A 17479-nucleotide genomic window follows, 5' to 3' on the forward strand; every position below is an offset into this window, starting at 1 on the left:
GAAAAAGTCATTTTTGAATCCAGATTTTCAAAGGAGTCCACACAACCAAGAATACCGGTTGCAAAATGAGTAACTGTAGATACCTTTGATTTACAGATAAAGGAGGACCTGAGTTAATGTACAAAGACTTTAAACATGCCTTGAAGCTGATGCAAGTTCAATTCTAAATTACTTCAATAACAGAAATGTCAACATACAGAGTGCAGGCCTTTTTTCTTCCTGTCCTAGTACACACGAAGACCATGTTTATATTACCTTGTAGTTTACTAATTATGTAATGCATTATGCTTGTACACAATATCTATAGCTTAATTAACATGCTCTTTTTGCTTAAAACACTTTAATAATCACCAGCCTTCATAGAAACATTCATTAACACAAGGTCTTATCTTGATGTTGATGGTTTCTAACTGATCAATATGGTGGTCTCAAAGGTTGGGTGACTAAGTCAATTTCTTAAAGTAGACAGCAAGAAAGTTTGGAACATTGATTGACTTTTTCTGTTACAAAAGATTTTGCGGGGGTGTGTGGAATGTGATGCTGTTTGACAGAATGTGATTCACAGTAGAAATTTTATTTTTCAAAATTAACATCAACCCAAACACCAGTCCCAACCTTGTCACCCTTTTATCGACTAAGCTTCCTTAGATCTTTAGTTGCCATGTCAACATCTTCAGTGCCTTTTCAGCTACAGATTCTACTTATAAACTTATCTATGTGCAGCAACTCCTCCTGTGAAGGAAGTCACATCTCCACAGTGAGTCCTTACCAGACTTTCAATTGATTGTGCACATCATAATCAACTGTAGTCTAGCAGTGGAAGTGTTAAAATTTACTTAAGTACCAAGTTGATATTTTTTCCATGGCCTACAGAATGAATGTGTAAGCAGGTATGTAGTGAACAGGAAGTTGCCTTTCACCGTCAGAGCTCTTGAGTGATCAGATGCATTATCATAGAGCTGTAATATTTTTCCATAATTATTTTTTCACTCACATCATATCCCAGTTGTAGCCCCTCCCTCCTCTCTTCACAGTCCTGCCCTTGCAAATCCCCCCTTCCCCATTATTCCCTCATTTTCTCCTCAGAGAAGGGGAAGCCCCCCTTGGGTACCACCCCACCCTGGGATATCTAGACCCAGTGCGAGTAAGCACATCTCCCATTGAGGCCCAACCAGGCAATCCATTTAGGGGAAGAGGGAAGAGGAATCTAATGGCAGGGAACAGAGTCAAAGATAGCCCCCACTCCAATTGTTGGGGCTCTCATACAAAGATCAAGCCACACATCTGCTCCAAATGTGTGTGTGGCCTAGGTCCAACCTCTGCATGGTCTTTTGCTGGCGGTTCAGTCCTGTGAGCCATAAATTTAAAATTCATAATGTCTTTAGGAACCCCAGATGGTATTGTGAGTCTTGATTCAGTGTGAAGTTACCAGCTGCATTAATCCTCTAGTCCAGTGTTTCAAACTTCCTAATGCTGCAACTCTTTAGTACATTTCTTCATGTGTGGTGACCCCAATCATAAAATTATTTTTGTTGCTACTTCAAAACTGTAATGTTGTTACTGCTACAAATTGTAATGTAAATATCTGATAGTCAAGATGGTCTTAGGCAACCTCTGTGGAAAGATCCATCTACTCCAAAGGGGATCTAAACCCACAGGTCGAGAAACATTGCTTTATTGCTAACAAGAGTGTTAATCTGACCTTTGAAGCATTGAAGACAGAGTTGAATTAGCCTCTCTAGCTATGAAAGTCTTTTCTGCTCTTTGACTCTGTGTAGCCCTGAGTAGTCTACTTTGAAAGTCTACTCTTTAATCTACTCACTGCTGCTTAATCATCTTTAAAAAAATCCTGGGAAAGCCTACTCGAGTTCTTATGCTAACACTTGTTTCATACTGAAATATTATTTTTGTCATTGTTGTGTATAGATATAGTCTCCTACCATAAACTTTCATATTAATTTTTGCTTCTTACACATTCGTAACCATTGTAGTGTTATAAAGAGTTAAACTCTTTTGCTTTAGTCTTTGACCTAACAGGCTAGATGCTGTAGCTGGTTTGACCTGACAGATCACTGAAAGTTTCCTTGCATCAGCCTCAAGCCTGGTTTGTTTACATTTCTGTGCTCAAGAAGCAGCACTTTTAAAGTGTCCAACTGTTTTTCCTCCATATTGACAACTTGCTAATGGTTTGCTTCAAGGAGCTTAACAGGTAACCTACCTGAGCTCCTCTCAGACCTTCTCTAAGCCTTATCATTTCTAATTCTAATGAAAAGCAAGACACATGTGAACATTTCACTTTAGTGATATTGACTAAACTAATGTCAGTGAGGTTGAGGCTCATGGCCTAAGAAACGCAAGGAGACAGAGATATGGCGGAAGTAACAAACAGAACAGGTAACCCCAGGGGTATGGTTGGGTTTGTGGTGATTTCCAGCAGTTCCACCAAAAGCAATAGACTAAGGATCACTACAATAAATATTGTAAAAGTAACAAAAAAAGAAAAAATGTTCATATATTTTGGCAATTAGCAAAACACAGCACACACAAAAAGATGGAGGGAATCCCTGCCTTTAGGACAGTGGGATTCACAAACCTGAAAAAGGTTCCTGAAAAGGTGAAAACACATCTTCCACTGAGCACTTTGCAAAGCTGCCTAACTATTCATAATTTCAAAAGATGTGGAGAATTTGGAAGGATGCAAGTCCACAGTTAAATTATCTTGGGCATCTTTAGCACTAGACTTTATAGCCGTTTATTGCCTTTCTCTGTACCTGACCTTTACAACCATCAGATAAATCTCATAGAATGTATGAACAGAAACCTTTTACAACCAACTGAAGGGCTAAGAGTGCAGTCAGATGGCATGTGATGGCTACAGCTAGACTTCCCTGCTCTGCTATAGCCCAGCAGCTAATATTTCTTCCAGTGTATGGTAGTTTGAATAGGCCTGGCCTCCATAGACTCATGTGTTTGACTGCTTGACCCATGGGGAATGACATGTGTCACTGTGTATCATTGTTGGAGTAGGAATGGCTTTGTTGGGGGAATTCTGTCACTGTCGGGGTGGGCTTTGAGGTTTCCTATGCTCAGTCTCTGCCCAGTGTGGAACACAGTCTCTCCTTACTTCCTGTAGATCAAGATGTAAAACTCTTGGCTCTGTCCCCTGAACCATGTTGGCCTGGCTGCTGCCATGCTTCCTGACATGGTCATAATGGACTAAACCTCTAAAACTTTAAGCCATGTCCAATGAAATGTTTTCCTTTATAAGAGTTGCCATAGTCACAGGATCCCATCATAGCAATAAAACCTTAATAAGGTATAATGTGTCTGAAAAAGTATCTTGGTTTGTTCTGGTACTATAATGGCACTGAATACCTAAATCTATGTTCCTGGGACATGATCCTTTATACTTGGTTCCAGAATAAAGTACCTCTCCTATTTGAGGTGAGAACAGTGTGTTTACATTGACACAAACTTGCTACATTGAGAGTTGTCCAAATTTTCCATTTCTAAATAATGCAGTATCTGTGAGATGTCATAAAAGCAAGTATACTAGAAAAATCATGCCTCAATTACATTTGGTTTTAGTTTACTGCACAGCATGGGACAAGTATATTTATTTAAATTTTTAGCAATTTTTGTGCCTGTTCTCTGCTTAGGTAATCCAAGTAATAGACTTGGAACCTAACCTGCTACTCATGACCATCTGCAGAAACTGAAATGACACCTATAGGCTCAACATAAGAGATCTTTACTCAGAAAGAGAACCCAGTGCATAGATAGTCAGAATAAGAGCAACAGAAACACTGATGAGCATTTGCCAAGAGAAGTAAGAGGAACAAAGGGGAAGTTAGACGTTCTCAGAAGTATTTTGCATCTCATAAATACATGGATAGTTTTAAAGGATGCACTAAAAGTGCTGATCTCATGTATGAGGTGCATATTTTGTGCCATATATACCTATGTGTATGATATATCATTCTAAGCTATATATACATCTTTGTATTTATATACAAATTGTATGTACATATATACACACAAATGGCATAGAATTATACATCTTATTTTTTCTAGTAAATTGGGAAAGGGTAGAGGAAGTTTGAAATGAATATTAAAAAGGATAGTAAGTTAAGTTGACAGGATCAACTAAAAAGAAAATAATATATCTGAGCTAATTGAAATTACCACTCCTAATAGTTTCTTCTGACACTAAATGAGAGGAGTGAGAATTCTGACATGAGATGATCCTCTCACAGTTAATGCAGAATGAGACTGTGACGACTAATGCCGAAGCCCTACAGCAGTTTCCTGTGTCTGTTCTGTACCACAAAGGTATTATTCATCCCTAGTGTATTTACTTCTATAGTCCTAAATCACATGCTTTCACCTATAGAGTCTGTGATAACTAACTGTGAATACCAAATGACTGTCACATACTTAGCCTGACTTTTATGACCCTCCAGTAAGTCCTCCTGCAGAGCCATGACAGAGTCCAGCTTCCCAGGTAGAATTATGACTTTGCTGTTTGTAAGCTATGTGTTGGGCATGATAATCAAAACTCTTTGTGTTTCAGTGTCATTGTCTGAGAAACAGCATAATTATCTAAATGAGGCTAAATGATCATTGTGCAAATTAAAAGAAATAACCACGCAATGCCCTGTCCCAGGGTCATTTGAATCTTCAATGGATATGAGATTGCTGTCTGTTACCTGAGAGAAGGTGGGGATTATGATCTTATAAATCCAAACCAGAGCTTTCTAAAGGAGAAATCATCATTCCCATTTTGTATAGGAGGGAGCTAAAAGGAGTTATACAAAGTGATTTCTATGAAGACTATGCTTCCACACTGGTTTCCCCTGGGTCTGCTGGGTTTCAGATTGGGGCACTTACTACTTTATTTGCCATATGTTCTGGTTTGTCATTTGCTGTTCTACTGTAAAGAACACTGGTGTAGGTCAGACACGAGAGTGAGGGCATAATATAACAGGTCCATCCACATCACCATCGTTAGTTTCAGTTTCCCCACTGTAAACAACAGACCATGATGCTTACTTTTCCAGTGAGGATAGCAGTTTAAACAATATGATAGTTGGCATATATACTATGTGACTAATTTTGGAAGTCAGTGCATATTTACATTGTCTTTATTAATATGTATCAAGTCCCTATGGTCACTCTAACTTTAAAAAGTGTGTTAAATATACCTAACCACTGACTATTAAAATGAAGGACTTCCTTTGCTTGGAAGCATCACTGCACTTCTAACTTTGATACACATTTAATCCCTTGACCAAGCTCTGTGGCCTGACATGCTCTACTACTCAGGACTCTGTCTTAGTTTAGGGAGGTGATACATGTGTACCTATAGTATAGTAGATAACAATGACACAGGGCCACAATTTAATATAACAATAGCTAGGCTGCAGTTATATTTTTTATGTTCTTACATAATAACTATAGGTGGAGAGCCCTTTAAGTCAAATACTTCCAACATACGGAGATCAGTCTTTCATACTGACTGTACTATCTAATGGTTACTTGTTTATAAATTTGGTGTTCAGTTCTCTGGACTTCAGCATTGTATACAAAAACCTGGAAACTTGGACAATCTTTGCTCCCGTTGAGGAATTTGAAGTTCACCTGTTGCTACAATGGTACTCTTCTTAGCAGAGTTGAGAGATGATTCATAGTAACTTTTCATTACTACTGTGCAAAATATCCAAATGTAGATGCCTTCAGTTTTGTATTCCCTTCAAGGACCAGATTGTCCTTAAAATCTAATTAATATAATGCATCCATATAAAAATAATCATGACACTGTTATTAGTATGTGAACAAGGCTAAAAGTACTTATCAATGTGACGATATTCCTTTTTACAATCACTAATGTGCATTGTCATTAATCAGCCATTTTTTTTAGGAAAGAAAACCTAAAATTATGGCATGCCAGTGTCACAGAAGACCGCATACAGGGTATAGTCTACTGATGGCCCGCTAACTCGGGATGCAAAGGAGAGATGATGCTCAGAGTCCCCAAACTCTCATATGAGCTTTGGAACTGGATGATGGGAGGACATCTGTCTTTCCTTCCAATTTGTAGCCAAGTAATTTAATAAAACTAAATTATAGTATTCTCTGACAAAAGCTATCTTCATGCTCTGTGTGAAACTTTTATTAGGCTTGGTAAAGAGAAAATAGAGAAGTCTGTTACCTTACCTATATGTTGCCCATACATGTGATAGAAGAAACTGAAACAATATGCACTATTGGTAGGTCCATATGGATTTTTGGGAGCTATGCTGAATACAGGGCTGAGAAGTCGAGCCTTTTCTCCTTCTAGTCTGGGTCGCGATGTCTCGATGTACATATAAAAACCTGAAGGCAGGAGAAGCGAGTGATGAAGCACATACTTACAAGGAAACATGAAACGATATTGTGACACTTCAGAGCTTTGATTGAAAATAAAAACTAATGTTTTATATCTCATTTATAAAAGCTGCACGGCTACACACAACCACAACTTTAACAGAGAAAAGATTAAGATAGAAAGAACTGAGAAAAGTGGAAATTTTGGAGCTGAAATAACACAGAATAAAACCAGCCTGATCTCTCAACTGTGTTTATCACTGAGGAGTGAGGAAACATTAATGAGCACAGACTTCAGAAATATCTGAATTGCTGATAGTATGTGTAAGATACAATGTTTTATTCTAAGGAGAACACTTGAAATGTAAATAAAATATCCGATAAAAAGAAAGATTCTCAAATGCATAGCTCACTGCCCACTTGTGCTTCACGTTGAGAACACTTCCAGCTCTCCAGGTGCCGTAAGCTTAGCCCTAGAAAGCTTCCTACCTTCTTTGGAACCACTCCGATCTGCATTGGGACCTGTGTTAGGGGTGTATTTTGTATTTCTTGTTGCAGTACTTTGCTTTGTCCAGTCAAAGTTATCTGTATCATCTTGGGTGAATAAGCATATATTACCATCTTCAAATCCACAGTGAAATTCTCCTGTTAAAACATTTTAATTAAAGTAATGAGTATTGATTAAATAGTCCTATTAGAAATGTTGTAATGTTTTATTAGAAAAACGTCAAATATTACAATGTAATAATAGTGCAGCAACGACATCAGAGCCTTAATGGCACAGTTATCACTAAACATAAAACCATTAGAATTTTGATGAAAAAGAGTAATGGTTTTATTGGCATATTTTAATTTTATGAAGTAAGTGGTTGTGCTCAGGCATTTCTGCATGTACATGCAATGTCCTTCCATCATATCACTCCCTGTCCATCTATCATCCTCTTTCTGCTTTTCTTTTTCTGCATTCCCTACTGTCCAGGTTTTAGAGTAACAACTCTCTTTATGTTAAGCCAGTATCTTATTACACAATTAAGACCACATCTCTTGATCAGGAACAACCAGATTTAATTCCAATTAAAAAAATAAGTCACATTTGTCTTATGAATGGGGAAGTTTCCTAACTTTTACTTTAATGCATTCTAACAGTTGAGACCAAAGCGTCAATTGGGAAATAAGCTTTCTAAAACAGAAGAGGGGGTGCAAGCCTCAGTACTGCAGGAGTTGCAATAGGCTGACACCATGACCTTAAAGCACAAAGCATCCCAAGCCAGACCTTATCATACATAAAGCCTTGTCTTTAGAAAGAAAAAGAAAAGAAAATGAATTTTTGAATTGATCTAATGGCATTTCAAACACGTATACCTGGAGCATGTAAGTCTTTATTTCCTATCCTCTAGAAATAACCTTCTGTACACACATCTGCAAAGGTATAACTTTGCTTAGGGCAAGGGTTTTTAAGGAAAATTGCTTTTAAAGTAGTCACCATTCATGCTTGAGTTGAATGTGGGTTTGCCAGATGTGTGCCATCCACTTGAAGTACATTTTATAAAGTAAGTTTATGAAGACTCTGAGAAAAGACTAAGGATTTTGATGCCTGCTATACGCTGAGTTCAGAAACAACGTGAGTTCAAGGAGAGACTTAAAATTGCCATTAAATGTGGGTGGTTGCAATTTCTAGAATAGATTTTTCTTTCTGGATATATCCTGCTTCAAAAGTGTATACATAGATGAGTTGGTGAATTGTATCGGAAACATAGGGAAAAAATATTGACTGTAGTACACATTTTTCCATTCAGCAAAATAAGCACTCTGCAAAGATCTCAATAATCTTCACTGAGTCTCTCAGATAGGAAAGAAAACTTTGGTTCAGTCAGCTTTGCTTATTAAAAATAAAGTAAAACAGATTCTGACTTTGCTGAAGTTCACGAAGGAAAGCACATACACAGACTCTCCCACTGGAGAGGAAGCATTGAGAGTCCCCAGGAAGAAGGATTTGGTTGTGATCACAAGACTGAGTTAAGTGAGTCCTTCTTTACATTTAAGGAATATGTTTTGTTATAGTTTCTTTTGTCTGTCAGATTAAAGAGCGGCGATATGTATTTATATTTATATTCAATCTAGATGGATATGTTTGAAAAGGATAATATTCGACACAGAATATTTGTTTAAAACCTTGGTTTTTAATTCAGGTAAATGTGTGTTTATGTTTGTTTAGAGCATTCATCCTTGAGGTGTTAGGAAACACTTTGAATTGTTTGTAGTTGTTTAATGTGTATTTCAGAACTCTTGTGAAGTATTATGCTTATAGGTTATTTAAAATTAATTGGAATGGGTTGAAGAAATGGCTCAGTGGTTAGGAGCACTGGTTGCTCTGCCGCGGTGTCCAAGTTCAATTTGCAGCTCCTACATGGTGACTCACAACTATCTGTAGCTCCAGTCCCTAGGTGTCTGACACTGTCTTCTGGTTTCTCAGGATACCTCGCACACAAAGAAAACAGACATGCACATAACATCCACATACATGAAAGAAATATAATACAAAAGGGCTGGTGGGAACTGTTTTTAGAAAATTAAGTAAAGAACCTGAAAGAAACAGACCGGATAAACAGTTCTCTGCACCCAAATCCCGTGGGAGGGAGAGCTAAACCTTCAGAGAGGCAGACAAGCCTGGGAAACCAGAAGAGACTGCTCCCTGCACACACATCTCGGACGCCAGAGGAAAAAGCCAAAGACCATCTGGAACCCTGGTGCACTGAAGCTCCCGGAAGGGGCGGCACAGGTCTTCCTGGTTGCTGCCGCTGCAGAGAGCCCCTGGGCAGCACCCCACGAGCAAACCTGAGCCTCGGGACCACAGGTAAGACCAAATTTTCTGCTGCAAGAAAGCTGCCTGGTGAACTCAAGACACAGGCCCACAGGAACAGCTGAAGACCTGTAGAGAGGAAAAACTACACGCCCGAAAGCAGAACACACTGTCCCCATAACTGACTGAAAGAGAGGAAAACAGGTCTACAGCACTCCTGACACACAGGCTTATAGGTCAGTCTAGCCACTGTCAGAAATAGCAGAACAAAGTAACACTAGAGATAATCTGATGGCGAGAGGCAAGCGCAGGAACCCAAGCAACAGAAACCAAGACTGCATGCCATCATCGGAGCCCAATTCTCCCACCAAAACAAACATGGAATATCCAAACACACCAGAAAAGCAAGATCTAGTTTCAAAATCATATTTGATCATGATGCTGGAGGACTTCAAGAAAGACATGAACACACTTAGGGAAACACAGGAAATCATTAATAAACAAGTAGAGGCCTACAGAGAGGAATGGCAAAAATCCCTGAAAGAATTCCAGGAAAACACAATCAAACAGATGAAGGAATTAAAAATGGAAATAGAAGCAATCAAGAAAGAACACATGGAAACAACCCTGGATATAGAAAACCAAAAGAAGAGACAAGGAGCTGTAGATACAAGCTTCACCAACAGAATACAAGAGATGGAAGAGAGAATCTCAGGAGCAGAAGATTCCATAGAAATCATTGACTCAACTGTCAAAGATAATGTAAAGCGGAAAAAGCTACTGGTCCAAAACATACAGGAAATCCAGGACTCAATGAGAAGATCAAACCTAAGGATAATAGGTATAGAAGAGAGTGAAGACTCCCAGCTCAAAGGACCAGTAAATATCTTCAACAAAATCATAGAAGAAAACTTCCCTAACCTAAAAAAAGAAATACCCATAGGCATACAAGAAGCCTACAGAACTCCAAATAGATTGGACCAGAAAAGAAACACCTCCCGTCACATAATTGTCAAAACACCAAACGCACAAAATAAAGAAAGAATATTAAAAGCAGTAAGGGAAAAAGGTCAAGTAACATATAAAGGGAGACCCATCAGAATCACACCAGACTTCTCGCCAGAAACTATGAAGGCCAGAAGATCCTGGACTGATGTCATACAGACCCTAAGAGAACACAAATGCCAGCCCAGGTTACTGTATCCAGCAAAACTCTCAATTAACATTGATGGAGAAACCAAGATATTCCATGACAAAACCAAATTTACACAATATCTTTCTACAAATCCAGCACTACAAAGGATAATAAATGGTAAAGCCCAACATAAGGAGGCAAGCTATACCCTAGAAGAAGCAAGAAACTAATCATCTTGGCAACAAAACAAAGAGAATGAAAGCACACAAACATAACCTCACATCCAAATATGAATATAAAGGGAAACAATAATCACTATTCCTTAATATCTCTCAATATCAATGGCCTCAACTCCCCAATAAAAAGACATAGATTAACAAACTGGATACGCAACGAGGACCCTGCATTCTGCTGCCTACAGGAAACACACCTCAGAGACAAAGACAGACACTACCTCAGAGTGAAAGGCTGGAAAACAACTTTTCAAGCAAATGGTCAGAAGAAGCAAGCTGGAGTAGCCATTCTAATATCAAATAAAATCAATTTCCAACTAAAAGTCATCAAAAAAGATAAGGAAGGACACTTCATATTCATCAAAGGAAAAATCCACCAAGATGAACTCTCAATCCTAAATATCTATGCCCCAAATACAAGGGCACCTACATACGTAATAGAAACCTTACTAAAGCTCAAAACACACATTGCACCTCACACAATAATAGTGGGAGATTTCAACACCCCACTCTCATCAATGGACAGATCATGGAAACAGAAATTAAACAGTGATGTCGACAGACTAAGAGAAGTCATGAGCCAAATGGACTTAACGGATATTTATAGAACATTCTATCCTAAAGCAAAAGGATATACCTTCTTCTCAGCTCCTCATGGTACTTTCTCCAAAATTGACCATATAATTGGTCAAAAAACGGGCCTCAACAGGTACAGAAAGATAGAAATAATCCCATGCGTGCTATCGGACCACCACGGCCTAAAACTGGTCTTCAATAACAATAAGGGAAGAATGCCCACATATACGTGGAAATTGAACAATGCTCTACTCAATGATAACCTGGTCAAGGAAGAAATAAAGAAAGAAATTAAAAACTTTTTAGAATTTAATGAAAATGAAGATACAACATACTCAAACTTATGGGACACAATGAAAGCTGTGCTAAGAGGAAAACTCATAGCGCTGAGTGCCTGCAGAAAGAAACAGGAAAGAGCATATGTCAGCAGCATGACAGCACACCTAAAAGCTCTAGAACAAAAAGAAGCAAATACACCCAGGAGGAGTAGAAGGCAGGAAATAATCAAACTCAGAGCTGAAATCAACCAAGTAGAAACAAAAAGGACCATAGAAAGAATCAACAGGACCAAAAGTTGGTTCTTTGAGAAAATCAACAAGATAGATAAACCCTTAGCCAGACTAACGAGAGGACACAGAGAGTGCGTCCAAATTAACAAAATCAGAAATGAAAAGGGAGACATAACTACAGATTCAGAGGAAATTCAAAAAATCATCAGATCTTACTATAAAAACCTATATTCAACAAAATTTGAAAATCTTCAGGAAATGGACAATTTCCTAGACAGATACCAGGTATCAAAGTTAAATCAGGAACAGATAAACCAGTTAAACAACCCCATAACTCCTAAGGAAATAGAAGCAGTCATTAAAGGTCTCCCAACCAAAAAGAGCCCAGGTCCAGATGGGTTTAGTGCAGAATTCTATCAAACCTTCATAGAAGACCTCATACCAATATTATCCAAACTATTCCACAAAATTGAAACAGATGGAGCCCTACCGAATTCCTTCTACGAATCTACAATTACTCTTATACCTAAACCACACAAAGACACAACAAAGAAAGAGAACTTCAGACCAATTTCCCTTATGAATATCGACGCAAAAATACTCAATAAAATTCTGGCAAACCGAATTCAAGAGCACATCAAAACAATCATCCACCATGATCAAGTAGGCTTCATCCCAGGCATGCAGGGATGGTTTAATATACGGAAAACCATCAACGTGATCCATTATATAAACAAACTGAAAGAACAGAACCACATGATCATTTCATTAGATGCTGAGAAAGCATTTGACAAAATTCAACACCCCTTCATGATAAAAGTCCTGGAAAGAATAGGAATTCAAGGCCCATACCTAAACATAGTAAAAGCCATATACAGCAAACCAGTTGCTAACATTAAACTAAATGGAGAGAAACTTGAAGCAATCCCACTAAAATCAGGGACTAGACAAGGCTGCCCACTCTCTCCCTACTTATTCAATATAGTTCTTGAAGTTCTAGCCAGAGCAATCAGACAACAAAAGGAGATCAAAGGGATACAGATCGGAAAAGAAGAGGTCAAAATATCACTATTTGCAGATGATATGATAGTATATTTAAGTGATCCCAAAAGTTCCACCAGAGAACTACTAAAGCTGATAAACAACTTCAGCAAAGTGGCTGGGTATAAAATTAACTCAAATAAATCAGTTGCCTTCCTCTATACAAAAGAGAAACAAGCCGAGAAAGAAATTAGGGAAACGACACCCTTCATAATAGACCCAAATAATATAAAGTACCTCGGTGTGACTTTAACCAAGCAAGTAAAAGATCTGTACAATAAGAACTTCAAGACACTGAAGAAAGAAATTGAAGAAGACCTCAGAAGATGGAAAGATCTCCCATGCTCATGGATTGGCAGGATTAATATAGTAAAAATGGCCATTTTACCAAAAGCAATCTACAGATTCAATGCAATCCCCATCAAAATACCAATCCAATTCTTCAAAGAGTTAGACAGAACAATTTGCAAATTCATCTGGAATAACAAAAAACCCAGGATAGCTAAAGCTATCCTCAACAATAAAAGGACTTCAGGGGGAATCACTATCCCTGAACTCAAGCAGTATTACAGAGCAATAGTGATAAAAACTGCATGGTATTGGTACAGAGACAGACAGATAGACCAATGGAATAGAATTGAAGACCCAGAAATGAACCCACACACCTATGGTCACTTGATTTTTGACAAAGGAGCCAAAACCATCCAATGGAAAAAAGATAGCATTTTCAGCAAATGGTGCTGGTTCAACTGGAGGGCAACATGTAGAAGAATGCAGATCGATCCATGCTTATCACCCTGTACAAAGCTTAAGTCCAAGTGGATCAAGGACCTCCACATCAAACCAGACACACTCAAACTAATAGAAGAAAAACTAGGGAAGCATCTGGAACACATGGGCACTGGAAAAAATTTCCTGAACAAAACACCAATGGCTTATGCTCTAAGATCAAGAATTGACAAATGGGATCTCATAAAACTGCAAAGCTTCTGTAAGGCAAAGGACACTGTGGTTAGGACAAAACGGCAACCAACAGATTGGGAAAAGATCTTTACCAACCCTACAACAGATAGAGGCCTTATATCCAAAATATACAAAGAACTCAAGAAGTTAGACCGCAGGGAAACAAATAACCCTATTAAAAAATGGGGTTCAGAGCTAAACAAAGAATTCACAGCTGAGGAATGCCGAATGGCTGAGAAACACCTAAAGAAATGTTCAACATCTTTAGTCATAAGGGAAATGCAAATCAAAACAACCCTGAGATTTCACCTCACACCAGTGAGAATGGCTAAGATCAAAAACTCAGGTGACAGCAGATGCTGGCGAGGTTGTGGAGAAAGAGGAACACTCCTCCATTGTTGGTGGGATTGCAGACTGGTAAAACCATTCTGGAAATCAGTCTGGAGGTTCCTCAGAAAATTGGACATTGAACTGCCTGAGGATCCAGCTATACCTCTCTTGGGCATATACCCAAAAGATGCCTCAACATATAAAAGAGACACGTGCTCCACTATGTTCATCGCAGCCTTATTTATAATAGCCAGAAAATGGAAAGAACCCAGATGCCCTTCAACAGAGGAATGGATACAGAAAATGTGGTACATCTACACAATGGAATACTACTCAGCTATCAAAAACAACGAGTTTATGAAATTCGTAGGCAAATGGTTGGAACTGGAAAATATCATCCTGAGTGAACTAACCCAATCACAGAAAGACATACATGGTATGCACTCATTGATAAGTGGCTATTAGCCCAAATGCTTGAATTACCCTAGATCCCTAGAACAAACGAAACTCAAGACGGATGATCAAAATGTGAATGCTTCACTCCTTCTTTAAATGAGGAAAAAGAATACCCTTGGCAGGGAAGGGAGAGGCAAAGATTAAAACAGAGACTGAAGGAACACCCATTCAGAGCCTGTCCCACATTTGGCCCATACATATACAGCCACCCAATTGGACTAGATGGATGAAGCAAAGAAGTGCAGACCGACAGGAGCCGGATGTAGATCTCTCCTGAGAGACACAGCCAGAATACAGCAAATACAGAGGCGAATGCCAGCAGCAAACCACTGAACTGAGAATAGGTCCCCTATTGAAGGAATCAGAGAAAGAACTGGAAGAGCTTGAAGGGGCTCGAGACCCCAAAAGTACAACAATGCCAAGCAACCAGAGCTTCCAGGGACTAAGCCACTACCTAAAGACTATACATGGACTGACCCTGGACTCTGACCCCATAGGTAGCAATGAATATCCTAGTAAGAGCACCAGTGGAAGGGGAAGCCCTGGGTCCTGCTAAGACTGAACCCCCAGTGAACTAGTCTATGGGGGGAGGGCGGCAATGGTGGGAGGGTTGGGAGGGGAACACCCATAAGGAAGGGGAGGGGGGAGGGGGATGTTTGCCCGGAAACCGGGAAAGGGAATAACACTCGAAATGTATATAAGAAATACTCAAGTTAATAAAAAAAAAAAAAGAAAATTAAGTAAAATGAGGGTTTTTATATTTTAGTTGTATTTGATAACACCCCAGTTTAATTTACAATTTTTTTCTGACATACATCCATATAAATTTGAGGTCCATTTTCTGAAAATAACACTAAGATTTCTCATGCTTGCCTGGAAGTTTGTAAAATGTTGATGAGAGAACACTTAGAAGCACATAAAACACACATTCACTGAGCTGCATAAACTTATTAGCAAAAGTCAGTGTGATATTGGGTATCTTATAAATATGAAAAAAGGAAGTCTGAGAATTTCTATAACACAGAATAGTGATTGTTGACCACATCTTCAATTTTTGAAAACTTTCTGAGTATTTAATTTAAAGACTGTGTGGTTTAAAGGAGGATGGCCCGCGAACCTTGATGTGTCTGAATGTTGAGACCTCAGTTGGTGGATCTGATTGGGAAGGATCAGGAAATGTGGTCTTGTTGGAGGAAGTGTGCCAGTGTGGTGGACTTTGAGGTTTCAAATGCCCATGCCATTCTATTTGGCCTGCCATGCTTTCTCCACAGCATGCTTCTGGATCAGATTTAACCTCTTAACTACAGCTCCAGTGTCATGCCTTGCCTGCCTACCACCATGCTGCCTGCCAGGATACTCATGGACTCAACTACCCTCTAGAACAATGACACTCCTTTTTATCAGTGCCTTGGTCATGCTGTCTCTTCACAACAGTGGAAATGAACTAAGACAAATATATACAGAGATAAAGAATTTTAAATAATTCGAAATATATAACTTCCAACACTCTACCGTCTCCACCCCGCCAACCCCTGCCTGCCTGCCCTGACACTCAGATCTATTCCAATATGGTGAAGAAACAATTTAGCAAATTAGGAACAAAAAGTCTGGGACTCCCTGACCTTCTTGTGTCACCCTATACTCTTTTGCAGTTCCTTGGAACATGCAAAATTCTAGCCTCATATTAAGTATAAAGTATTATCAAGGATCAATACTGAGATAAGATTTTCATAGTAAATCATCTTCCTATTTTAATGTGGTTTGCTAGAGACAGAGATGCATAAGGCTAATAATCTTCATCAACTACCTACACGACTAGGTTTAGAATCACCTAGGAGACACATCTCTGGGTACACACCTTAGGGTTTTTTATTGGAGATTTAACTGAGGAAGGAAAATTGATCCTGAATGTGGGTGGTTCAACCTCATGGGCTGGAATCAGCGACTGAATAAAAGGGAAAGAGGAGAGCTAGATGGGCACCAGCATTCGCTCATCTCTTTCCCGACTTCAGATCCGATAGCCATGCCTTCCTTCCACGATGGTCAGCATTGTTATTATACCATAAGAAAGCATGAGTCCTTCTATCTAGAAGAAAGCATGAGTTTCTTCTACTGTGTAATGAATATGAGGCATGTTTACATGTGGGACTAAGTTTCAGGTACATGCACACTATTCTTTATCATGTATTTAAAATTAAAAATGTAAATCAGAATTCAAAACCAAAATGAGACTAAAAATATTGGAATGTAAAATTACGTAAATTTAGTGATTGATACCCAGGTCTGGTGGTGCATCTTTGAAAGTCCTACACTTCAATGAAGAAGACAGAACAAGTTTATGCTCTACTCTACTTTAGAGTGCACAGTGAAACCTTGCCTTTATTAAGTATAGTGCCAAACTAAAATAATATTATCTCTGAGGAAAAACTCAAATGCAAACTTAATAAATAATCAAGGGCTGGAAAGATGGCTTTTTGGGTAAAATCACACATTTTATTTACATTGTGAGCTGAATTTAAAACCAGGGTTTCATGGCATCAATGAAGAACTGACTCTTGAAAATTCTTCTCTGATCTCCACTATAGATGCAAGTGTCACACTTATACTCCACTGTATAAACTATATGCACAATTACATATATATATATTCATTAAGAGTAATTATTATTATTATTTTTATTGGGTTTTTATTTCCATTTCAAATGTTATGCCCTTTCCCGGTTTCCCCTCTGCAAACACCCTATTGCATCCCCTGCCCCTGCTTCTATGAGGGTGCTCCCCCACTCACTCCCCCACTCCCACCTCACCACTCTGGCCTCCCCTATTCAGGAGCATCGAGTACACATGCAGCTGAAGCCATAAGTCCATCCCTGTGTAGTCTTTGGTTTGTGGTTTATAATTGGCTTTAATAAAGAACCTTTGTCTTTATGAAGAAAAGACAACAAATCCAAGAATAAAATCAAAGAACAATGTTAACAAAATAAAACACAAATGATAACCCACAAAAAAGGAAAAAGAAATTCATAAGTCACAGAACGATGAAATTTAATCAGTTTGAGGACCTGACTCCA

The 17479-nt window shown here is 38.7% G+C and overlaps 1 protein-coding gene across 3 annotated transcripts in view; it reads right to left on the bottom strand.

Annotated features, from left to right (window-relative positions):
* Mdga2 (MAM domain containing glycosylphosphatidylinositol anchor 2) overlaps positions 1–17479 on the bottom strand; it is an 862524-nt gene that overhangs the window by 28873 nt on the left and 816172 nt on the right. For all 3 annotated transcript variants that reach the window (XR_015621898.1, NM_199269.2, NM_001444001.1), the window contains 2 exon segments: positions 6856–7011; positions 6217–6375 (listed from right to left, as the gene is read on the bottom strand). Coding sequence is in view for 2 of the 3 variants with exons in the window: in NM_199269.2 (NP_954890.1) it covers positions 6217–6375; positions 6856–7011 (315 nt within the window). In the remaining variant the exon portion in view is untranslated.

This window comes from Rattus norvegicus, chromosome 6 (genome assembly GCF_021556685.1).
Source record: "Rattus norvegicus strain SHRSP/BbbUtx chromosome 6, alternate assembly SHRSP_T2T, whole genome shotgun sequence".
NCBI classification, from domain to species: Eukaryota; Metazoa; Chordata; class Mammalia; order Rodentia; family Muridae; genus Rattus; species Rattus norvegicus.